This window comes from Necator americanus, chromosome X (genome assembly GCF_031761385.1).
Source record: "Necator americanus strain Aroian chromosome X, whole genome shotgun sequence".
NCBI classification, from domain to species: Eukaryota; Metazoa; Nematoda; class Chromadorea; order Rhabditida; family Ancylostomatidae; genus Necator; species Necator americanus.
This window is the reverse complement of record NC_087376.1, coordinates 13,142,605-13,166,710: the sequence shown is the minus strand read 5'-3', so window position 1 is coordinate 13,166,710 and position 24,106 is coordinate 13,142,605. Positions and strand designations below refer to the sequence as shown.

The window sequence follows — 24,106 nt, the reverse complement described above, 5'->3', positions numbered from 1 at the left end:
GGAAAAGATCATAGTCGGGCGACATGGGCACCACCTAAAGCCACGTCTCCAGCGGATATCGACCACCTACATCCTTTTGCAGTGGTTTTGATCACCGTCTCTACTTTTGCAGGAGAATCTCTCGAAATACAGGCAGAAGAAAATTCGGGAAGCAGCACAAAGGACAAGTGTAAAGAAGTGCCGCTAACAGCCTTGCTGAGCGAAGACGGTATTCGTATCTCTTCACGTGAAATGGAAATGATCACGGAGAGGTTCTACTCGAATCTTTTCCGTTTGTCAACTCCTGTGTTAAGCCTGATAAGTAGTATGAGTTCTCCTTGGGAAGTATGAATCGCTATCAAGGGCCCTGAAGGATGCCCTTGATAGCGACTCATACTTCCCAAGAAGAGTCGGTGGTGAACCTCCACCACCGATTCTCCCTTGGGAAGTACGAGTCGCTATCAAGAGCATGAAACCTGGCACTGCCTCCCTTCCTGATTTTATATGAGCAGACTTTCTTCGGGCTGGTGGCTATCTGCTTCAGGTAGTTCTAGCGGCGCGCATGACGTCTTACCTTCAGAGAGGAGGGATCCCAGACTAGTGGAAGACCTCGCAAACCGTTCTTATCCGTAAGAAATGTTACTGAAGGGACCTTTGAAATTACCGTCCGAAGTGCTTGCTGAGCGTGTTATACAAAATATTCACCAAGATCATCCTCACGCGCATATCTAGGACGCTGGATGAAGCCCAGCCTCAAGAACAAGCTGGATTTCGCCAAGGTTTCAGCTGCTTGGATCACATCCAGACCGTGTCGAGGATCATAGAGGTTTGCCAAGAATACCGCCTGCCCCTTGTTCTAACCTTCGTCGACTATGAGAAAGCCTTTGACAGCGTAGAAACGAATACAATACTGTCAGCGCTGGTCGATCAAGGTGTGGACGCGTCGTATGTGAGGACATTAGCCCATTGCTACGATCGATGCACGACTAGGATACAGCTTTTCCACTGCCCTCTCACCATACCCATTGGAAAGAGAGTACGACAAGGCGATACTATATCGCCGAAGCTGTTCACGGCTGCATTGCAATGGATAATGAAATCACTATCCTGGGAAGAAAGGGACGATTCTCTGCTCTAAACTTTTCGAACTTCGATAATCTGTGAACTTTTGTGGTTCGATTGTTAGATGTTTTCAAAGCAAGCACTGACACACACTCACATAAGTATTTATGTTAAAATAAATACTGTTACCAGCACACAGTGTCGATGAAGATTATGATGAAGCTACGGTAGCGCAATCGCTAGCGGTTCTGCTGCGACTACGCGGTGGATGCTTCGAAACTACCCTTGAGCCAACCGAGCCTCTCATCCCTTCGAGATCATTGCCAGATTTCGCAAAATAACTACATTTGGATGAAATACCTTACTTAATCCTTACTTTTTTCTTTCCCTTAGTTGAACCAAAACCAATCAGTGCAGTACTTGACATCGCTTCTGACCAGAAATATAGCAGGGTCAAAATGACATGAGGCACGGTGCAGTTGTATACCCTCCTTCCCTTGAGGTGGAGCGTAGTGGAACCCTTGGTGGCACCATCCATCGTTGCAGTTTGCGATGGTTCCACCTTGGTTCCACTTGCTGCCTCCACCGCGCCATTTCGAGCGCATACGCAAATGCACTGTACCTCATGTCGTTTTGACCGGACTATACCCAAGGTTGCTTGGTTGCTTCGTAAAATATGATGACGATTCTATAGCAGAAGTTGAGTTTAGCTGTAGGTTGAAGTTGACCAGATGCCCAAACAGCTAACAAAAGTACAAGAGTGCTTTTTTGACTTGTTTTGTGTCGTACTTGTACTCGTATCTAAACTTACACCCGGCTGCGTTAGGCTCCGCCCCTTGGAGTAATGATAACGCACTGCCAAATTCGAAGTGGTGCAGCGTGCAACTACTTCCCCCGTTGTTTCAGACTACTAAGCATAGAGGAAGGCAGAAAATGTGTGCTTTACGGTGCTTCACTTATTCTTCACTTACCATAGAACAAATGAGGAGAATATCACAATAAACTTTAATCTAAGAAAGAAAGGAAGTATATATCTCCTAATTTGGAACTGAGTAAGGAATGGAATTGGAACATAGGTTTTTTGATCCTTATCATGCAGCTTATGGGACTAGAGGCTTGCAACCTGCCCATGGGTTTAAAAAATTTTTTGCATGTCGCAGTACAAGAAAAGAGTTTCCTGATTCCGGAGGAAAGTCTGGTACGGTAGCGCCGGGGAAGACGAGATTGCAGGAGTCATATAGGCTACCGAAACTGAAAAGGACTAGGATGACGATCTGTACGATCATAACGTACGTACGCTTGCATGGGAAGCGGCCATGGAAGATCTGATGACGCAAGCCAGGAAGATTAAGAACGACGTCATCGGACTGATCGAGACGAGACGACGTCACCCTCTCAACGCCGTATATGAAACTGGAGAAGAACTGTTTTCAGGAACACGCGACATTAGATGTGTTGGTGGACCTCGTCAACGCGAGAACGACAAAGAACATCGACTCTTTCGAACAACTTACGACCCGAATCGGACGTCTGCGGATGAGAAGATGTGGTCCAACACCAGTTTGACTATCTTCGTCGCTTACGCTCCAACATCAAGCTACGAAGAAGAAGTCGAAGCTTATGGACCTGGAGAAGTTCTACCGAGAAGATCATGCCCTCTACAAGGTCATAATTGGTGATTTCAAGGCCAAAGTTGACCCAAGAAGAACGCCTGAGGAACTTCACATCGGGACCTACGGCCTACAATGGAATGACCAGGGGGAAAGGATCTCCGAGTTCATCATGACGACTAAGACCATCCATGGGAACTCACAATTCCAGAAGCCCTCCTCTCTACGCTGGACTTGGGAGTCACCCGGTGGAGGGTACCGTAATGAAAAAGACCACATCATCGTCAATAAAAGGTTCTGCCTGACGGACGTCGCTGTTGCACCAAAGTTCTATACGGGATTGGACCATCGCCTCCTCCGAGGAAGATTTTCCTTCACAAGGAGAGCAGAGAAAGCCGCCAGGTTCAGAGAGAGAAATCCCAGAACTACCATCAACTGGGATCTCTTCGTTACGCTAGCAGGCTTTTGGGAAGATTCCGCAATGGACAACATCGACGAGGAATATGACCAGCTCGTTGAACACCTTCACGACTGCGCGAAGAAGGTTGAGAGTTTTAAAACCACCGAGAGATGCCTGTCTCTTGAAACTCTTGAGCTGATACGCCAGCGTGGAGCAGCACGAGCCGCAGGGAACCAAGATCTCATGTCCGAGCTCGCAAGGCTTTGCAGAGAGGCGATAGAGGAAGACCTTCAAGGGAGAAGAGCAGAAGTGCTGGCTGAAGCTGCAGAGGCGGGGAACCCGTCGAGACTTCGCCAGTTGCAAAACGAGGATCACTGCTCTCCGGAACCCGAAGGGAACAACTATTGCATCGAGAAGGGGGATGGAGAAAATCATCTACGACTTCTACTCTGATCTCTTCGACGGTCATGTCTACTTGCCTCCTCACCATCTGAGGGAAGACGGACACATTCTAGAGGTCCTCCCGTCCGAGATACGACATGCTATCATGTCGGTAAAAAATCGTACGGCACCCAGTCCCGACGGAATAAGACCAGAACACCTGAAGAACCTTCCGCAGTACTCATCAACACCCTGGCGAGGCTCTTTACACGTTATCTGCCAGAATACAAGGTTCCTAAACAGTGGAAGGCCAGCAAGACCGTTGTTGTTGTTGTATAAAAAGGGAGATCCACATGACATCGGCAATTATCGCCCAATCTGCTTACTGTCCGTCATCTACAAGCTCTTTGCAAGAGTGATCCTTAATACCTACTTACTTAGATACTTAGATGGCCCGTCTTCACTGGACGTGCGGGCCCCAGCATCTCTTCCACTCGTTTCGTTCCCTCGCCATTGTCATCCAAGATGTTCTCAAGCTTCGTGAGTGACGTTGACGAGGTCCTTGAGCCGTATCCAGCTGAGCTCTTAGCTGGTCCATCCGTGCAGCGAACACGTCACCCTATCTCGTTGGCGGTCTCCCTCGGGGGCGTTTAGCGTCCCTTGGGATCCACTCTAGCGTTCTTTTGGTCCATCTGTAGTAGATTCTTATCATAATGTGACCAGCCCATCTATGTTGATAAAATCTTTTACTCTTCCTCTGTCCAGTTTTCTTCTCGTTGTTCCACTTGTTATTGCATTGATCTCCTTATTTATTTTTATCACTCATTTATCTCAGATTTTCATTACCTTTCTCGTTCTTTGTATTCTCGTTTTACTTCCTTTCCAATCTATTTACTTTTTACAGGCGAACTTCTTCCAACCACGTAATTAAGTTCATTGCCGTTTTCATTTGATTCCCACAGTATCAAGTATTGACACAGTAGCTGGACACCTGCTTTTAACCTTGCTACTGTTTTAACATTAGTAACAGGAGAAGAAACGACATTATGTTCTTTATTTTTTCTGTCACTTTTCTCCACTACGTAATAGCATCACAAGAGCCGAAGTACCTCAATAGCTTTTGTTTGGTTTAAAGTTTTTCTGAGCAGAGGTTTGAGGTTGGGAACTGATAAAATTCGGAAGTACAAAATAGATTACACACGAAAAACGGTAATTAAATCAAACCTTAGGATTCAGTGTTCAGGAACCTATCAAAAGCGCTACGCCTAAATTTGAATATGAAAAGTTTGATTTCCCTCTCTGTCTCCAAAGTTGGTTGAATTGTAGCAGAAAACTGCTCTTCCAAAGAAAAAGTCGATTGGAAATATGTGTTGAAACTCCAAGTAATGTATAAAAATGCTACCTAAGTTTTATTATGGAGCACTCTGACTTTCTTTCGTATTTTTTTTTCATTATCTCATGCCAGTGTTGAGGCAGTATAATCTAGGATGCTGTGTAAAAAAAAGTACTTCCTCTAATTAGAAAAAAGATACTGGAAAAGAGTATCTATTTCCACTTGAGAAACCTCCGCTACTTTTTCTACACGAATTGTGTTCCTTTAGCTTCAATGTTCGTCTCATATATTAATGTGATTTAAGTGCCGATTATCGTACGCTACACATTCTTTGACCTGGAGCAGAGTAAACAGTACAATTACATGCTGGGGAGTAGTGACAGAGCAAGACAGAGTGTAAAAGGGAGAGTAAAGTTAAAATGAAAGAGTGGAGAAGCAGAAACAAAAACAAGAATTGATGTAGGAGCAGTGAGACACGAAAATGAAACAAACATGAATGCAGTAAACGTGTAGTACAAGGTAAACTTGTGGTATAAAACGTGCTCATGAATAAAAGTTGGAATCAGAACCCTTTTGGAAGAAGCAAAAAGTAGACATAAAACCTAGAAAAGGCACACAAATATAACTTTAAAGGACAGGGGACAGTAGGACAGAGATGATGCAAAAGATGGAAGCAAATGAAAATACAAATTAAATAATGAGATCAGCAAGAGCAAGTGGAAAAACGAGAAGAAATTTGGACAGAGGAAGAGTAAAAGATGTAACCATGCAGTTAACTGAAGTAATCGCCGTTAGCTGCATGATAAGGATCAAAAGCCCGAAATTCCAGTTTCATCCCTTAGTTTGAAATTCGGGGATAGTAGTTCCTTTCTTCCTTGGATTACTGTTTATTATGATATTCTCTTCCTTTGTTCTATGGCAAGGGTTTTTGAAGCACTGTGAAGCACTTGTCTTCTAGCTTTTTCTAAGGTTAACCATCTGATACAGCAAAGAAACTAGTCACTTACAGTACACTTACATTTTATTATTTTATCGTAAATAAGAAGGTATGTCCTTTGGAAATCCAAGAACCTTTAAACGTTGTCATTTATACGTCAGTGACGTTATTGTATTACATGCTATCGGACAGATTAGATAATTTGGTTTAACTAATGCCTCGCTGTTTGGGTAAGGTGGAATCTTCGTTATTCTTCGACGGAAGAAAATTTAATGAATATCATGCTTTGCTTGCTTGCTTCATGCTTCGTTACTTTTTTGTCTGTTATCCACGTCAACTGACCGCGGAGTTCCACAATTTCTCGCGAACATTCACGATAGCGACCACAAAACTTTTTATAAGTGGAATCATGTTGCGGTTACATCCAGTATAAGCTCCACTTTTTCTGAAGACAGCAATTGTGTCTTCTTCAAATTTGAATTCTCTCCCTAAGACTACGGATAGCTACATTTTACAGTTCAGCTAATCATTTCTTACATTATATCAGTAAATGATTTAAAGCATCACTCCACGAATCTGGCGTGGTATGGATTTTCGTTGGAGTATACCTATATTGGGTCGTAGATTGTGAATACAAGGGTGGTTCCGCTCATTTCTCTCCGCATCACTGAAAACAGATGACTTTCGAATGCGGTTCCTTACGACGTCCTCTACTGCAACCCTTGCGCGCCCCTGCGCGCCGCAGCCATTTCATTCGTCGAATGGAATGAATCGACCCAACATTGATTTTGGAAAAGAAAAGATTCATACAAAATTCAGATCAATGCCAAACTACCTTATCTCAGTAAGTTCCTTTTGGTCGTCTGTTTGTACTGAGTCACTATTACTTGTAAGGACCTATTACTAATAGTACTGCATTTCACAGTTTCTTATCAAATCTGATCGTTTCCGTGTGGGGAGGCGTTGATCATCATCTGTAATTACGTGTGTTGCTATTATATTTATGAAGCAGAATGTCTTTTCCTTGCAGAAGTTTATGTGCAATGGCTCTCTCAGTTTTCTGAGCTAAACTTTCGTTTTAGCAAGGAATCCACCATAATTCTATCGCCTGAGAGAAGCAATCAAAAGCCTTTTGTTGGTTTTGCGTTCAAACTTGAGGTGGTTTACCTGTTGGTTTTAGTTAGAACCAAGTTACATGTCCATAAAACTGATTCCAGGCAGGCAAGTATGGGCAGTTAACATACTTCCGCGTATATCAAGGTCAACTTAACAAAGGTGACACTATCTACGCTTCGAAAGATAGACGGCGTGTTCGAGTGCAAAGATTAGTTCGTATACATGCTGCTGAAATGGAGGTTAGTTGTTACGTAAAAAATGAATATTGTGGGTTACTCTCCAGCACAAAGATTTGTTTGCGGATGCGTTCATAGCAGAACTGATTATTTTTACTAATTTGAAACAATCGTGAGTAATTGTGATAGATTCAAAAGGAAACGTTAGCAATCCATGAACAATTCTGATTACTATCGGAGATGTGCTCCGATAGTAAACAGAATTGTTTATGAATTGCTGGAGAGGGGAGTTTTTGCCTTGAACTCGGTCTGAAATCATTATTTACCCATTATTTACACGTCTAACGTGAACCAGCAGCGTGTTGTTAGCAATTCAACAAACCCTTCGAATTAAAAACCGTAATAGCGAACAACAGCAGAATAGTACATTTAATTTAGAATACTAGTTGAAGTTCATATTATGGAATGCCCTAATGATTTCAGTAGGTTTTTCACTGAGCTCACGTCGGATATATTATCCACCATACTGGTTCATCACTTGTTCATCGTTGTAATGAAAGTTCTGAAACTTCACCTCTTCTATTGGACGATCGATGACGCTGACCGAATGTTTTCTGCCTACGAAGCATATAGGTTTCTTAAGCGTAACTTAATGCAGTAAAAAGAGTGTTTGAAGGGCGAAGCAGGTTATGTTCGCTCTTTTCCATTACTCAAGTGATGCTTTTGTACGCTCTCACAATTGTTGGTTTCCTGCTGCTTAGCTCAGGGATCAGACATTTATTCGTCATATCTATTTCCTGACCGAGATACGGGCAGTCGGAGCATCTGAGCATATCCATCTGGCGCAGAGAATCAGAGGAATCAGAAAAGGAAGTCTTTTTTTTCAGTTTAAGTTGTAGAATCTCTCATAATCTCTAGTGCCGAAATCGGCCAGCTGATGTTGGGTGAATAGAGATGAATGGAGAACGGTATCGTGAGCGAAATGAGGACATTGTGGCTGTCGGCTACCAACTTTCATTCAATTTTTAATTTCGATTTCCTTAATGCTTCCATTTGTCCCTATCGGACGCAACATTTGGTCCAGTGTCTTTTCTTTTCGTGGAGCATCATATTTTTCTTTGAAGGACTTCGTGAAAAATCTGACCATCTGGTCAGCGGTCTTCCTACAATCCGTCTAATACCGGGTAGTATGTAGTCGCTGCTGGTGTCATCGGAAGTCTGTGGATGAGAAGATGTGATTCAACGTCAGCTTTGATTATCTACGTCACCTACGCTCCAATATCAAGGTATGAAGAAGTCGAAGCTTTCAATATGGACGTAGAGAAGTTCTACAGAGCATAAATTCTACAAGGCCATTATTGATTTCAATCCCGAAATCGGAGACTCGAAGAACGCCTGAGGAACTTCACATCGGGACCCACGGCTCACCATGGAATGAACAGGGGAGAGGCTCTCCGAGTTCATCATGACAATTAAGACCACACATGAGAACTCGCAATTCTAGAACTCATCCTCTCTGCGCTGGATGTGGGAGTCACCCACGTGCATTGTAGAGAGAATGACTTCTGGTATTGTGGAGGATCACCTTGATCACCTTGACTCCCGTTGATCTTCGAACTGGTCGAGCGGGCGCTAGTAATTCTTCCATTTGTCCCGATCGCGTGCCAGAGTAGCCCATTAGTTCCTCCTTTCGCGTGGGACACGAAGAGCATCATATTTTTCTTTCTTTTTCTTTCTTCTTTTCTTTTATCTTTCTTCGTGAAGAAATCTGACCATCGGGTCGGCGGTCTTCCTGTAGTGCGCTTAATATCGCAGGGAACCCATTCGCTCACGGCTCTGGTCCAACGGTTGTCATTAAAGCGCATCACGTGTCCTGCCCACCTTATTTTACTTTCCTTGGCAAACGCGGCAGCGTCTCTAATCTTCGATCGTTGACGTAGGAGAGAACTTCGAATCCCGTCCCTCACTTGCGTGAAACCGGATACTCCTAGCATCACTCTCACAATTGCGTGTTCAATGACGCTCACCGCGTTTTCTTCCTGCTTGCGAAATGCCCAAGTTTCCGAAGCATAAGTCAAAGCACGAAGTACGGTGGTGTTGAAGAGGTGAGCACGGAGCCGGGTGTTCCTGGTCTTCTTCACTACATCCTCGATGCTCTTTCCTATACGCTCCTCAAGCCGACCGGCTTGTCGAAAACCTTTATGACTACTCGAGGAAAGATGAGAGTTTTAAAACGGCAAGGGACGAAACTGTTGAACACCATCTTGAGCATGAATAAAATCATCTACGACTTCTACTCTAATCTACAGCCTTCTACAGCCACATCCACTTGCCTCTTCACCATCTGAGGGAGGACGGACATGCCATCCTAGAAGTCTTGACTTCTGAATTCTAAAATGCTATGTCGGTAAGAAATTGTATGGCACCCAGTCCCAAGGTCACATTTTCTGAAAGATCTCCCGCGTGTACTTGTTAACGTCCCGGTGAGGCTTCTTACACGTTACTTGTCGGAATGCAAGATTCCTAAACAGTAGAAGACAAGCAAGGCTCCCGGTAAAGCCGGACATCAGACTCTTTGTGGTGTTCTCTTCGCTCGCCTTTACTGATCAATTAGTCAAAAATTAATGGTAGTGACATTTTCTGTAAAATCAGAGTTCTTTTTTTCTAGCAACGTTTTTTTTTTCTTTTTTTTTCTACTATAAATATAGGCGAAAGATTTCATGGTTTTCTTTCTAAGCGCGTCAGTTCTACATTTTGAGAATATTCAAATCACATTTACACACGTTACTTTACATTATGGCACAACAATTCAACGCCGTTGGAACCGTTGCACCTCATTTTACCGCTGTACGACGCCGGCGCACTAATTCAACGCAGGCGAACCCGTCGCACTTTCTTTTATAGCCATCTATCGCCAGCCCACCAATCCGAAGCCGCGGAAGCTGTCCCATCCCATTTTATGGATAGCTGCCGGCATACCAATCCGACGCAGGTGGACCCGTCGCACCCCCTTTTTGGAATTTCGTTTCACACACACACACACCACCCACATTTGATATGTACATATATACATGTATATGTACACATTCATATATATATATATATATATATATATATATATATATATATATATATATATATATATATATATATATATATATATATATATATATATATATATATATATGTATACATGTATATATACATATATGTATGTACTCATATGTGTATATACATATATGTACTTACAAACTATACTACAAACTTATTCTGGAAAATAGATTTGCCGCCGCTTATCCAGAAGGCTAATGGGCGTCGATAACTAGCATCGCGCAATTGTCTCCTGACAGCGTCATAATCGCTACACTAGCCAGGTTGCTCCTCTTGTGCTACCTCTCGCTGATGCCCCGCCCATTTTGCCGTGTTTGCTGCTTTTGATCACCTTTGTCACCTTGACTCCTGTTGATCTTCGGACTGATCGAGCGGATCGATATATATATATATATATATATATATATATATATATATATATATATGGGACGGGTGAGTGTAGTGTAGTGGTTAGAGGTTCCGCTGCCTGCACAACCGATCGGAGGTTTGAATCCGCCTTAGTGCTCATCAAGCCCTTCATCTCTCCGGGGTTGATAAATTGGTACCAGACTTGTCTGGGAGGATGAAAACACTAACTTGACACATCGGCTAGCTACCGCAAGTATAGGCCAGTTTCACGTTCGTAAACCTCGAACGATTCTGAATTGAAGTGAACGTGGGAACGCATCCCAAGCGGATTGATTAGCGTCAGACACTTTATCCTTTTATCCCTTTATCCTTATATATATATATATATTCCTTCATTCATTTTAAGACATAAATGCTAATGTGAGCAGGCACTGCGTACTTCAAAAACATCACTTACCTAGGAAGTATCTAAGAAAAGGGTATAGAACATATATAATATATGTGCAACTGGAATATTAACCAACATGTTTGTATTAGGATTTAAGATATTCCGTATTTTGTCCCACTGTTCTGGTCCACATCTTGTGGCGGATAAGTATTGTTGCGTTGTTCTATATTGTTGCGTTGTTCTAGGCAGCAAAGTCTTAAATGGAAACCGCCTCCTATCTTGATTGTGAATTTGACGTTGAACAGTAGTTTTGATTTACATATTTCTCTCTGTTTTGCTTGGTTCCAATGAAACATAACGTACAAAGGGACAAAACCTGTATTTTCCAACAAAGTAGTTATGATATTCGTAGTTACCGTAGGTCAAGACCCCAGTTAGCAAAGTTTTACCGGAGCCTAAGGGAATCCGTTAAAAAAGTTAGTCATACCTATATTTGAGGTGTGCACATAAGCTGCTTTTTAAAGTGAATTTTTTTTTTAATCGCGGACGATTGTTCATGGTTTTATATCCTTTTTTCGTAGAGAAGCATACTACTTCATCTCCAGAATTGAAGACTTACTGTGTTCTTTTTGGATACTTCGTTTGAATTAACAGAAACCCTTTCTCAAGCATTTTCTGCGTAATTTCAACGCGAAAACGAACGTTCCTCTTTAACGTAGAACTATGTCAATTCACACATGTTCAAAATATGGTGTGATCCGGGATAAGGACCTCTCTGAAGGGTGTAGTTAGAGTGGAATGTTTTTTCATGCTTACTATTTTATATTGTTTTATTTTTGTGCAGGAAACTGATACAGCCTTTGCCGGTGATATCTGTGCAATTTTCGGTGTAGACTGTATTTCTGGCGAGACGTTTTGTGGTGATCCCAATGTACAGCCCTTTTGTGTAGGTATTTTTCTCCTTCATATTGCTATTTATTTGAAGACAGCATGTCACGAAATAGACGAAGTTGGATTCCTGTTATGCAGTGCAGAGCTCAGATTGTGGATTACGAGTAGCGAGCGTGGCTACGCCCATTTCTCCCTACTAGTAGTGAAAAATGGCGTGGAAACCACATTAGTTCCTTCTAGGTACGTTAGAATTCTCCATCCTTGTATACGCCTCGGTCCCCTCGGTAACATATTCATTGGTTTTAACTTGAATAGGAACCTGCTGAAGGGTCCTTATTGATTGTAGACGGCTCTCTCATGTACAGCGCAATTCGTTCTAACGTAACTCGTAGGAACTAAGACCGCTTCTAACGCCATTTTTCAGGACGATTGAAGTGAATTAAACCGCGCTTGCCGCCCTCATACTTTTAATCCAGAACCCGAACTTTCACAGAGATTCCAACATCGTTTTGTGATATGCTGCCTTTAAAAATCTTTTACAGGAGTCTATACATATTCCAGAACCAGTTATTTCTATGTCAATAAAGCCTATAAATAGAAAGGATGGCGATAATTTCATTAAGGTGTGTGATTTTGAAGAGCTTCTAGATCTTAATAATCGGGACAATCTCTAATCTTAAAGGCTTTGACGCGCTTCACAAAAGAAGATCCCACCTTTCGTAAAGAGTACAACACAGAAGCGAAGGAGACAATCGTTTCTGGGATGGGCGAGTTGCATCTGGTATTTCAATAGTTTTCAATTTTTGGTGTGCATAAGGCGGATTAATATGTTTGGTAGGAAATTTACGCGCAGCGGATGAAAAATGAATTCAACTGCCCTGTTGAACTCGGCAAACCAACAGTAGCATATCGTGAATCTCTTGCTTCACCATATAAGTTGGTTTTTATTTCTATAACTTTTCATTCCTATAAGTTTGTGAAATTCGTTATTTAATCTAGATTCTACTATCGACACAAGAAACAGACTGGTGGTCAAGGTCAATTTGGTGAAATTGGTGGAGTCATTGATCCTCTACCCGCAGAAAAGTAGTAAATATGTCTTTCTGCTGGATGGTACTCATATTTTGCTATGTTTGTTTAAGGAATACGCAGGTCGTCTTCACTGATGAAACTTTCGGAAATGATATCCCAAAGAGCCTGCTACCTGCTTTGAAAAAGGTATGCCGTTTGCCTGTAGATTAGATTACTTTAGTTTTTGAAGATTTTTAAAATTTGTGCGTACTGCTTTTGTGTATGGCAGTATTCTTTCAAACTCCTCTGCTACTTACTCTTAGTGATATTTTCTTAAAAATTGAATTCTTTGGATCTGCATTCTATATCTCATAGATACAACGGGTAGTATGCAGGTGATATCTGCCTTAAACGGGTCCTTTCACGTTAGAACAACGAAGAAAATCGGAAACGAAGGATGCGTAGACCTATTACGTGTCAGAATTTGCTCGCTTGAGCTTCATCTTATGGACTTTGTTAACATTACTTCCACCGGTGCTGCATTGAACTCTGCCCTGCTTTGAACATATGCCTTCCTGGTTTCTACTCAATTCTTCCGTGGAAGTAAATTTTCTAGAGTCATAGATTTGACTTAGAAAGTTTCTGCTCATTAGCATTTCTTCATCGACGCTTAGATTTTTTCAAAAGAAAAAAAAACCTTTAGAAACTAAACAAAAAACTATAAATTTAGGATTCGAAAAGTTTGACTTTCAATGAACCTCGCCTTAGTAAGATGTCATATTGATTTTTAATAAGCTGTACACGAGGTTGTTAAATAATTTTATTGACTAACGTTTCGGAAAAATCGCCTTCTTCAGAGCCTGAAATGGTCGATTTAATTCACAATCTAAACGACCAAATCTCTCCACAACTAAATAGACAAACTCCAAGCGTACTTTTCCAACCACTGACAGCGACTGCTCCCCTCTCCTCTTTTTTTGTTCTATGAGCGTCTAAAGTTGTCCATTCCCGTGACCTATTTCTTCCGTTCAAGTGTTCTTTGATGCAAACATAACATGCGCCGTTTCGCCAACAATCTCATCGCCACAGCTCGTGCAAGAAATCAGGTAGATTACACGCGATCTCAAGCAGTTTCCTGTTCTACCTGCGGCGCAAATAATATAGTTCGGTGTTGTACAGATGGTACCGCACAAGCGACTCCGAAATGGTTGACGTTCCAAATCGTTCGATTGTATTTAAACGACCGGAACGAAGCTATCTAATACAGTGGAACTGAGGACCCGTGTCCGGCTCACTTAATTTTGCTCTCCTTGGCATATGCGGCAGCGCCACTGATTTTCGATCGGTGACGTGAAAGTGAACTTCGAATCTTCTTTCATTTGGGTAAAGCGGGTTACTCTTAGCATCAGCCTTTCAATTCCGCGTTCTATGACTCGGATCGCATTTTCCTTCTGCTTGCGAAATGCTCACGTTTCTGAAGTGTAGATCAAGGCAGGAGGAACGGTGGTGTTGAATAGGTGGGCACGGAGTCGGATGTTCTTTGTCCTCTTCACTTCATCCTCTTTGCTCTTGTATGCTCCCCAAGCCGCTCATTTCCTTCTGCCCAGCTCGGGGGTCAGGTCGTTATGTTCGTTTATCATGCTGATTTCCCGACCTAGATTTACATACCTAGAGCATTCGGATATATTCATTCCATTGAGTGTGAAAGGGGCATCAGAAACCCATCCGTTTCTCATGAACATCGTCCTGTCTAGGTTCAACTGAAGACCGATCTTTTCACACGTTTCATCAAATTCGGCCAGCATCCGCTCCGAATGATGTTTGATGTTATCATTATTGTTTATTGTTATTGTTTATTGTTTATTATTATCTATTATTATTATTATTTATTCCATCGGGTAACTCGCACGTCCAGCGTAGAGAGGAGAGCTTCTGAAACTGCGAGTTCCCATGGATGGTCTTAGTCGTCATGATAATAAAGTCGGAAAGCCTCTCTCCCTGCTCATTCCATTGAAGGCCGTGGGTTCCGATCTGAGGTTCTTCAGGCCAATTCTTCTTATCGGGCCAATTTTGGCGCCAAAATCACCAACAATGACCTCGTAGAAGGTGTGGTAGGTTCTCTGTAGGTGGCGTCGTTTCGTCTCGATCAGTCCGTTGACGTTGTGCTTAATCTTCGTAGCATGCATCATCAGATCTTCAATGGCCGCATCCGATACAAGCTTTTTTCCTGGTGCTACCGTGCCAGACTTTTCTGCGCAATCAAGAGACTCTTATCTATTACTGTGCTTTGTTCAGACACGTGATAGTCGGAGCCGGTGCTCCGACCCCCTTCACTTTTGGACGGTTGGCGAAAGGACCCCCTTCACTTGAGCTTCATAACACCGAGCAACAGAGTGAGAATGTGAACTTAGAGCGTGTTTCTCACTACCTTCAGAGAAGAAAAAAAAAACGAAACTACGCATATCTCCAGGTCAACCGGGTCACCATTGTATAGATTGAAGAATTCTAGAGCGAATATACACCCTTCACTCTATTGGTAGGTTTTCAACTAAATAAGCTATTTAGAAAAAGTCTGTTTTAGGTGCAAAAAAGCAGCAGTTTTTTGAGCTTGGGACGGATTTCCTTAACCCAGTCAAGTATGCTCTGTATAGAGCAAGGACAGTTAAGGGAGTTATCTTCCCTTCATTCTACTGTTAGCTTTTCAAAGAACTCAGTTATTTAAGAAGAAACTTGCCTTCGAAGGTGGTGATAGAAACAGGGAATTTCTGCAACCTAAGAACTCTTTTAGTCTTCTATTGCGGCATGTAATTGCAGCGAATTCCATCCTCTTTTACGCTATATGGTAATTAATCCACGTAGTTTGGTCTGGATTTTGTAATATCTGAAGTAGTAATGTATGTGCAAGTGCTGCTCGTGATGACTCATCACGCCACACTTTGAGAACTCCGCTGGGAACTATATGGAATATATAATATAGCATATATATGATGTATGCAAGTGCTCATTTTCTTTCTAGTTCGTAATTGAAGTTCCTCATTCGTCCTCGTAGCTGCTCCTTCGCCCCGGTGTTGTTTATTCATCTTCGTACTTTCTCATTAAGTACATTTAGAAGAAAATGCATGTGGTGAAATGCTCCCCTTGAAATAATAGGAATCGCCACGCGGTACAGAGAATTTGGTGCTGAAGCAGCTCTTCTTGACTAGTAGATTGTGGATATTGCAGGTACTGAACCGTTTCTTGAATCGGTTGTTGTTTCCTGACGACCAGATGCCGAGTGTCCAGCGAATATTGGTTTGAAGATCAGTGAGTAGAGTGGTATCGACGGGTATTGACGCTATCGATCGAAGGGAAAGTCGGTTGGGGGGAGCCAGCGGTAGAGGGCAGGAAAAGCCGCCAGAAGAAAGGAGAGAGAGCGAGCCGAAAAAGGCTCCGGGCCTTGTCGCTGCTGTATTTTATACATTACTGTCGAAGCTTGGAATGTAAGCATTTTGAAGTCTGAGAAGATCCGCTGAAGATAATTGAAATGTTGGGAAAGAAAACCTCTCTGACCATATGATATTTAGTAGCGCAGCTACACTCCCAGGGCCAGTTATTGATGTCGAACCTTTTTGGCGTGCATTATGTCTTGCTCCAGTTCTTGGATACGTTCCATAACCTTCATCTTGTAGTCCAGTATTGTGCACAAGGCTCTGTGGTGACCTGCGTCTCGTTGGATAAGGAAGTTCAGTATTGTACCTCTTACCACGGAGCAATACCAGCACGATTTGCTTTGGCTCCGACACCTCCTGTTCGCATTACAGTTATTGAGGCAGAATTGACAGAGTCCGTTCCTAGGGATGAACTTCCAGCGTTTCTCACCCTCCGTGATTTCTGAGCAGGAGTCAGAGTAATGCTGGCCCAACCGATCACAGAAAGTGCACCTGATGTCGTAGGGGCAACCCTGTTGAACTTTCTCCAATCTTCCTTCGAGACAAGTAGGTGAAACCGAACCTTAGGTCGTCCAGGTCCTTCTGCATGACTTTGATCGTCTGGTCTTCGGTATTGGAGAAATGACGTTTTTTCTTCGTTTTCATCGATGTTTCCTCGACCTTCACATCTTCCTTTGTTGGCATGGCTTCCTCTGCTTTCGCCTGTCCGGACGAACCAGCCGTGGGTATTGCATCCGCTGATTCTTCCGTAGCTGTCTCGGCGAACAGTAACTCTAGATATCGACCGTCGTCAATTTCTTCGTCATCGACTTCTGCTGCCTCAATCGCGGAGTGGTAGTGGCTGGGATCATGAACCTCCGTCATGTTTTCTTCGTTGCCCCTAGAGGCACCCTTGTCCGCCGTCTGACCTATTGACGGTTGCGAAGAGTTGGACAGTACAGTTTGGGATGTCATATTGCGATTCGTCTCTTCGATGCGGGTCAACTGATCCGTTACTTCTGCAATTCTTCATCTCTCGTTATTGTGCATTTTCTCGGCAAGAGCTAGTTCACAATAATTTCTCTTTTAATATTGAGAAGCGGTAATGGGTGCAGTCCTTCCGACTTGATCCGTAGCATTGCTTCCAGGAGTTCATTTTTTTGCTTGATTCCTAGGAGCTTCTCCTTCGTAACGCAGGCTGTCTTTAGGAAGCGATTTATTAGGAGAATTTGCTCTCTCCCTCCTGACGCGGAACAAGTACTTTGTATTCCATGTTGTTTCCATTCTGCATCGAGTGCGTTTGCCATTTTGATTTGATGTTGAATCTGGGATATTGCGGAGGCTATTGCTTCTTCTATGTCATTGATCTCTCGAATTCTTGACAGAGGTGCGAACGTGGATATGTAGTTTTCAGACGCCATCGAATATTGTGGAGTTTTCTACGAAAATAGATATGGTCAGAGGGTAGTAAAAGTATGAACAGAAAAAAATATACATATATGCAAATGCAGAGTTGCTTTTGATCTCCCTTTCGTCAATGCTGTTTATTGTGCGTCGGAACGACAATTTTCAAGCATAAAAACCAAATCTTTTTCAAAAGAGTTCTTAGTATTCTTATGAGATTTTTTGCCGTCCCAGTGGTTAAACACCAAATAATACGCACTCCACACGTGGACAAGAGGAGGTAGGTGATTCCAATGAGTAGGACCAGACCTAGCATTGCAAAAGTGAGGGTCTTGTACCATTGCAAGAATACTGCACCTATATGGGTGAAATCTGGCCATTGTAGCTCTGAGTAAGATACTGATTCACCTTGTATCCATTGTTGCACGAACCCCTGTGCTGAGGCCGTGAATTTGAGAATACCAGCTATTTCTACAGAGGTGACAACTTGCCCGAACAAACGAAGTTTACTCGCGCTCTCGAAATGCTAAATCGTAATTTTGAGAGGGCACCTGTCGTATTGCATGGTATCGTGAAACTTGCTTGTTCGCATTGAACTTCAGCCTGGATATTGTCGCGGGAGGAAATGCATGTGGCCATTATTGCAGCTCCCTTCGCGCAGTCATAGCAACCTACTAGATCGGTGACCGAGAGCTGACAGATTGCTTCATCTACCAAGATGACGGGATCGATATTGTCTTGAAAGCTCATTATTAATTCTGAAGTCACCATGTGGAGCACACGTGCCTGTACCTTTGAGGTAGGGTGCTGTCGGAACGATAGTGAAGGAAATATTGCTGGCAATTGGTTTTTAACGTTATTGAACTATTGACCAATATGGGAAATCCTTTCATTTACAATTGGCTTTAGTCTCGGCTGGCATGCATACACAGTCTTCAAAGGCTTCGCAGCTCAATGCTTGCGCATTGTCACGGTTAAAACATCTGAGCGCAGGTATTGCATTGGTTTTCCAGACAGCAGTGTGTTTGCCGTCTGATATGAATCGGGTATTGAGTAGTGGAATTGGTGGTACCGAAACTGAGCTAAGAGTGAAGGTGAAAGACTTCCACCTAACAGGTACATTCGGCGTCAGTTCTGTTGTGAGAGACGTAGCTTTTCACTGAATTCCGTCAATGTGGGTGATTTCGACTTTAGCAGCTTCGGCCCATCTATTGCAGTGAAAGATCTCAAAAGTTTTGTTACTGTTGGGTTGAAGGTAGATTCTATAAAACAAACATCCAGAACTTGGAAAAAAGCAATCGCATCCTGGTCCTCCGCAGGATTCTACGCAAGCTGTATTGCCTGGATATTGGTTTCCTTCTGCAAGTCCGGGTATGATGTTTGATGAGTTTATTGACGCGCATTTGTCACCTGTACATGAGCCACTATGGGGACAGCGCTTGCTATCCACTACTTTGTGGACAGTGTCTCTAGTGAACATGTCTCTCGTTCGCAGTTTTTTTGCTTTTCGTTCGCAAGAAGCGATTTCCATTGAAGACGTACCTCATGTATTTATGTCTCATTCCGAGTAATTTTGAGGCAGGCTTCATGCTTGAAGGGGTTTATTCTAAACACCTCTGAGAGCTCAATCTGGCACAGTCTGAACCCATTATTTGTGCAGATGGTGGACCGATGCGTGAAGATATTGATGTGTTGGCACTGCTTTGTTGCCGGTATGATCGCTATCAAGGATATTGCTATGATTTCTGCTAGGAGTTTCTGTCGACTTCTGTCGGGAGTTTGACGTCGTCTGATCCTTCTGCAGTGGTCGAACAAGAACCTGACTGTGGCCCACAAAATATGGGCGGCTATTCTAATCGGTTTACCGGCCACTAGTGGAACGTAGAGCAGTACGTAGCAGCCTGTGATTAGGAAATACAACAGGGTTGCTGTCCCTAGTATTGCACTTATCGGCCAACATTCCAGGTTGAAGATATTGGCTGAACAAAAGGTGCAAGTTATTGCTAGACAGAATGATGATGGGAGACACAGGGTTTCGATAGTGTTCAGTTTTTCACCAAACTTCCACTGAACCAGGTGTTCATGGAGAATAATATCTGGAGGAAAACTGATATTCTCATCGACGCGAGGATTATCGAACTGAACACAATAATTCTCCGCGCAGACTTCATACGGGATTCTGTTGGAGGAAATAAGATGGACACCTCCTGGGACGCACTGTATTGAACGTATCGTTTCTTTGATTGCTTCGCTCTTACTAGCAAGTATTGTCACACCCAGTGATAGCATCAGAGAGACTTGAAGTAATGTGGAAGCTTTCATTATCTTATTGATGCGTGCGATGGGTTCTGTGTCCTCCTTTTCTTCGGTGTAGTTGATTTTCCGTCGTGGACGAAGATCGTAGCGGTTATTGGGCTGCTGAGCTGTTTTTAATACTGGCGTGTCACGGTCTGATTGGTCTCTTTGTTGAGACGGTTCTGTTGATGCCTGTTCCTTTGATTTGGGCTTCTTCGAGATTTCTTTCGTACTACTGCCGTTATCATCAAGTTCCAAGGGACGAGTAGATTCACCGGGCGCCTTATGAGGCGCTGCGATGGTAGCCGTACTACTACCTCTCGAATTTTCCCTTCAATATTGGCTATTACTGGGTGTATCACTCCATCTTTCCATGAGTGACGTGGTTGTAGAGAATCACATATAAGTACCAGAGTTCCCACCTCGGGTGTCTGTGAACAACCCTTTTTGTGGCTCACTTCGCGAGTATGCTTTTCACGAAGAGCCGTTAGGTATTGTGTCTGCCAAGTATTCCAAAACTTGCCCGTAAGTTTGTACGAGACTTCTAGAGCTGCAATAGCTTGTCGCTTGGTGTTAATAACTGCTGCCTCTATTGGTGGAAGATAAGGGGGATCTTCTGATCCCAACGGGTGCGATAACTGGATACCGATAACCGGAGCTTGATGACTTCTCGAGCCGATCGACAAATGAAGTGAAATCATTGAGTGATTTTTCAACTTTCAGAATGGCAGAATTGACTGCGCTAATGGTTTCTAGCCTACTCAAATATTGATGAGTCAATGTGCGAGGCTTATTAGGATCTAATGGAAGTTCTTCAAGCTTTTCATCTTTTATTTTAGAGACGATATGCTCTAATTTATTAGTGAAAGTCGTTAAAAGACGCTTCTGAGTTCTTAGTTGCGCAGACATATTGATTGCTGACCAAAATCTTAATGATACTGGTTATTGAGGGAGGTATTGGAAAGGAATTCGCCGAGAGGAAGATATTGTGAGCGAATTTGCACAGAAGATTCAAAATTCTTCAAGAAGTACGAGTGAGAGTCACGGAGACAAAATTGTTGTGTTGAAATGTATTGCAAAAGCAACTTCTTCGAGAAATAAGACTGTTAGTCACTAAGACAATAGTACTGTATTGAAAGATATTACAAACCGACCTGGATTCGCGAATCTTCCGATGCACCAGAATGTGATAAAATTCCCGGCCGATGCACTAGAATGTGGTAAAATGCTCGCCTTGAAGTTCCCTTAGGAACCGCCACGCGGTACAGAGAACTTGGTGCTGAAGCAGCTCTTCTTGACTGGTAGGTTGTGGATAGTGCAGGTACTGAACCGTTTCTTGAATCGGTTGTTGTTTCCTGACGACCAGATGCCGAGTGTCCAGCGAATATTGGTTTGAAGATTAGCGAGTAGAGTGGTATCGACGGGTATTGACGGTATCGATCGAAGGGAAATGTCGGTTGGTGAGAGCCAGCGGTAGAGGGCAGGAGAAGCCGCGAGAAGCCGCCAGAGGAAAGGAGAAAGAGCGAGCCGAAAAAGGCTTCGAGCCTTATCGCTGTTGTATTTTATACATTACTGTCGAAGCTTGGAATGTAAGCATTTTGAAGTCTGAGAAGATCCCCTGAAGATATAATAATTGAAATGATGGGAAAGAAAACCTCTCTGACTATATGATATTTAGTAGCGCAGCTACAATGCATTCTATATTGTAGCTGCTCTTACAGCTGTTGTTCTTTATCGAAGAAGTAATTTCCCCGCTACCAAAAATGAATTTTTTGTTCTGATAACTCTTGATTAACACCACTAATCTCTCTTTAATGCTATCTCCTGGCTCACGAGCCCTTCTCTTAATCACGATGTTTTAGGACAACTATTCGACTAATTAAATTAGTTAAATGGTTTTTAGGTATTCTTTTGTTGATGTGTACTATGAAGCAACCTTTCTCAGTTGTCCACTTTTATTCATACAGACAAATAGGTTTGAGAGGCATCGACATACAAATGTTACGTTTCTCTATTACGTTAATGATTCGGATAAATCCTATGAAATATGCCCATCATGATAGATGAAAGAATCCATTTCGTTCACTCTATCGGGTTTATTTTATTTACATTCGGCTGCCAGTTCTGCTATGAGGAACCTCACAATGAATAGCACCACAACCTTTATTATCTCACATAAATTTCAGAACAGTATTGTTTTAAAGTAGAATTCTTCTTAAGTTTTTCTTCGTCTCATCGCATGCTCAACCTCGAAAACCGTAATGACATAAGAGTAAGGAAGCTGCTCCTGAAAAAAAAGACCGTAAAAACCGATAAAACAATCTCCGTTTCGTTTCTCCCTTTAGACGGAATCATAGAAAACATTAACTGCCTTCCCCGGAACTCGTCAGTAAGGAAGGAAAGCACAATATCCGTAAAATAGGAAATAGAGAAAACTGCACAAATAAAGTGAAGGTGTGACCTAAAAAAAGAAAGGAAAGGAGAAAGAAATGAAGGAAAATGAGGAAAAAAGTGAAGGAAGAAAGTGAAAATGAAAAAAAAAATTCGCCCACTATTACCTCCCCCCGTGGACGACTTCTAAAATTCTAAAAAGAAAAATTGGACCCCATCATTCATCAACTCCCTTCACCTTGGGTGCAGAAAATGGGCATCCCACCTTCATCTGGGAGGGAGCCAGGTCCTCCCATAGCACCTATGGTTTTGCTTATAAATTTAAAATCCATGGGTAATTTGCAGGCCTCTAGTTTTGGGAGAACGTTGCTTCCTTCCGTAGTGGACAAGTGGAGCTTCTTTATTGGGGGCGACTCCAAATCACCTCCCTTGCACCTCCCAGTCACTTGATAGTAGGCTTTTGGGCGGAGCGACGTGCGTAATGTAATGGTATTATGGGCCCATACTGGCACAGCAGAAACAGGGAGTCCATCCCCTGAATCTAGCTGCGTCTCAGGGCAGGTACAAGGTTGCTTGTGGTCCGTTATTAGTCCCCTATCCACCATCAGGGGACGTGCCACGTATCTCTCTAATAAAGGAGATCCGTAGGGTCGTTGAAATACCACCGAACAATTTGGAACGTCAACCAGTTCGGAGTCGCTTGTGCGGTACCATCTGTACAACAACGAACTATATTATTTGCCCCGCAGGTAGACCAGGAAACTGCTTGAGATCCGGTGTAATCTACCTGATTTCTTGCACAAGCTGTGGCGATGAGAATGTTGGTGAAACGGCGCATGTTATGTTTGCATCAAAGAACACTTGAACGGAAGAAATGGGTCACGGGAATGGACAACTTTAGACGCTCATAGAACAAAAAAAGAGGAGAGGGGAGCAGTCGCTGTCAGTGGTTGGAAAAGTACGCTTGGAGTTTGTTTATTTAGTTGTGGAGAGATTTGGTCGTTTAGATTATGAATTAAATCGACCATTTCGGGCTCTAAAGAAGGCGATTTTTCCGAAACGTTAGTCAATAAAATTGTTTAACAACCTCGTGTACAGCTTATTAAAAATCAGTATAGACTTGGACCTTGCTCAGCCTGCCTTATTAGTCAGAATGGCCTATATTCGCGCAAAGTACTCGTGCAGTGATAGTGAATTTTTATTTTTCATACCTTATGTAACTTTACTTTGGATATTCTAACACGATAAGCTCTTTGATGTGATCAATAATTGTTGAATAATTCCCCGACTAGTTATGTATTTTTGAAGAACTTGTTTGGGCTTCGGTAGTTGACGGTCTCGTATTATATGCAACGCGGGATATTACTTAGCAACTTTATTCAGCACCACCTCAAACTTGGGTAATTAAACCCATAACATTAACAGTAACTAAGGCAAGAAAAGCGAGCAAATGATTAACAGTAATAAAGGCAAGCAATACATGAAGGCAAGAAGAGCTAGCAAAATTATAAACAACATGAAAAGCAAGAAAAATGGCACAATGAACTTTCTACGGCTATTTATATGGTACATTGAGGGCGGAGTAGACTGTTATGATGTCCTGTACATGCTAACACAAAGAAGTACTCGGTTAGCCTGTAAACATCTTTGTCCAATGAATCATTTTTTGCTACTGCGAGCCTAAGGACTACAAATTCGACCGCCAGACTGCATTAACTCAAGTTACATTATAAATAATCGACAGCTAGGCATTGCTATAAGATACGAAAAGCAGCTGTTGAGCTAATTAAGTAGTATCACGTTCGTGATAAGTTACTCGAAGTAAGCTTGTTGCTCTTAGGAAGGAATAAGAAAGAATGAACAGTC

General features: G+C 42.6%; 6 protein-coding genes across 9 annotated transcripts in view; 4 read left to right on the top strand and 2 right to left on the bottom strand.

Moving 5' to 3' along the window:
- The window catches only part of RB195_022828 (uncharacterized protein), a gene marked incomplete at both ends in the record, with an annotated part of 36,326 nt that extends 35,209 nt beyond the window's left edge, over positions 1–1,117 (top strand). Inside the window, 2 exons of one of the 2 annotated variants that reach the window (XM_064210062.1) lie at positions 113–251; positions 712–1,117. In XM_064210062.1, the coding sequence (XP_064065943.1) occupies positions 113–251; positions 712–1,117 (545 nt within the window). The remainder of the gene's footprint in view (positions 1–112; positions 252–711) is intronic. The other variant, XM_064210061.1, reaches the window with a different exon arrangement.
- A 1,240-nt stretch (positions 1,118–2,357) lies between these two features.
- On the top strand, positions 2,358–3,504 carry RB195_022827 (uncharacterized protein; the record flags this gene model as incomplete). 2 transcript variants are annotated; one of them, XM_064210060.1, is made up of 2 exons in its annotated part: positions 2,358–2,675; positions 2,728–3,504. In XM_064210060.1, the coding sequence occupies 2 exons, from the start codon at positions 2,358–2,360 to the stop codon at positions 3,502–3,504; spliced, it is 1,095 nt and encodes a 364-aa protein (XP_064065940.1). The 2 variants fall into 2 exon arrangements, with proteins under 2 accessions (XP_064065940.1, XP_064065941.1); XM_064210059.1 differs by having other exon boundaries at positions 2,662–3,504.
- Positions 3,505–3,598: 94 nt separating this feature from the next.
- Positions 3,599–24,106, top strand: part of RB195_022823 (uncharacterized protein) — a gene marked incomplete at both ends in the record, with an annotated part of 34,040 nt that continues 13,532 nt past the window's right edge. The window contains 11 exons of one of the 2 annotated variants that reach the window (XM_064210054.1): positions 3,599–3,723; positions 3,874–3,972; positions 6,785–6,860; positions 6,920–7,057; positions 11,686–11,787; positions 12,275–12,355; positions 12,415–12,513; positions 12,571–12,668; positions 12,732–12,818; positions 12,875–12,950; positions 16,417–16,617. In XM_064210054.1, the coding sequence (XP_064065939.1) occupies positions 3,599–3,723; positions 3,874–3,972; positions 6,785–6,860; positions 6,920–7,057; positions 11,686–11,787; positions 12,275–12,355; positions 12,415–12,513; positions 12,571–12,668; positions 12,732–12,818; positions 12,875–12,950; positions 16,417–16,617 (1,182 nt within the window). Of the gene's footprint in view, positions 3,724–3,873; positions 4,046–6,732; positions 6,861–6,919; positions 7,058–11,685; positions 11,788–12,274; positions 12,356–12,414; positions 12,514–12,570; positions 12,669–12,731; positions 12,819–12,874; positions 12,951–16,416; positions 16,618–24,106 lie in introns of those variants that run through there. The other variant, XM_064210055.1, reaches the window with a different exon arrangement.
- Positions 16,649–17,125, bottom strand: RB195_022826 (uncharacterized protein; the record flags this gene model as incomplete). Its single annotated transcript, XM_064210058.1, has 1 exon — positions 16,649–17,125. One exon carries the CDS (start codon positions 17,123–17,125, stop codon positions 16,649–16,651), a length of 477 nt encoding a protein of 158 aa, XP_064065938.1.
- On the top strand, positions 18,475–19,125 carry RB195_022825 (uncharacterized protein; the record flags this gene model as incomplete). The annotated part of the gene is made up of 2 exons (XM_064210057.1): positions 18,475–18,670; positions 18,836–19,125. The coding sequence occupies 2 exons, from the start codon at positions 18,475–18,477 to the stop codon at positions 19,123–19,125; spliced, it is 486 nt and encodes a 161-aa protein (XP_064065937.1).
- Positions 19,984–20,550, bottom strand: RB195_022824 (uncharacterized protein; the record flags this gene model as incomplete). Its single annotated transcript, XM_064210056.1, has 1 exon — positions 19,984–20,550. One exon carries the CDS (start codon positions 20,548–20,550, stop codon positions 19,984–19,986), a length of 567 nt encoding a protein of 188 aa, XP_064065936.1.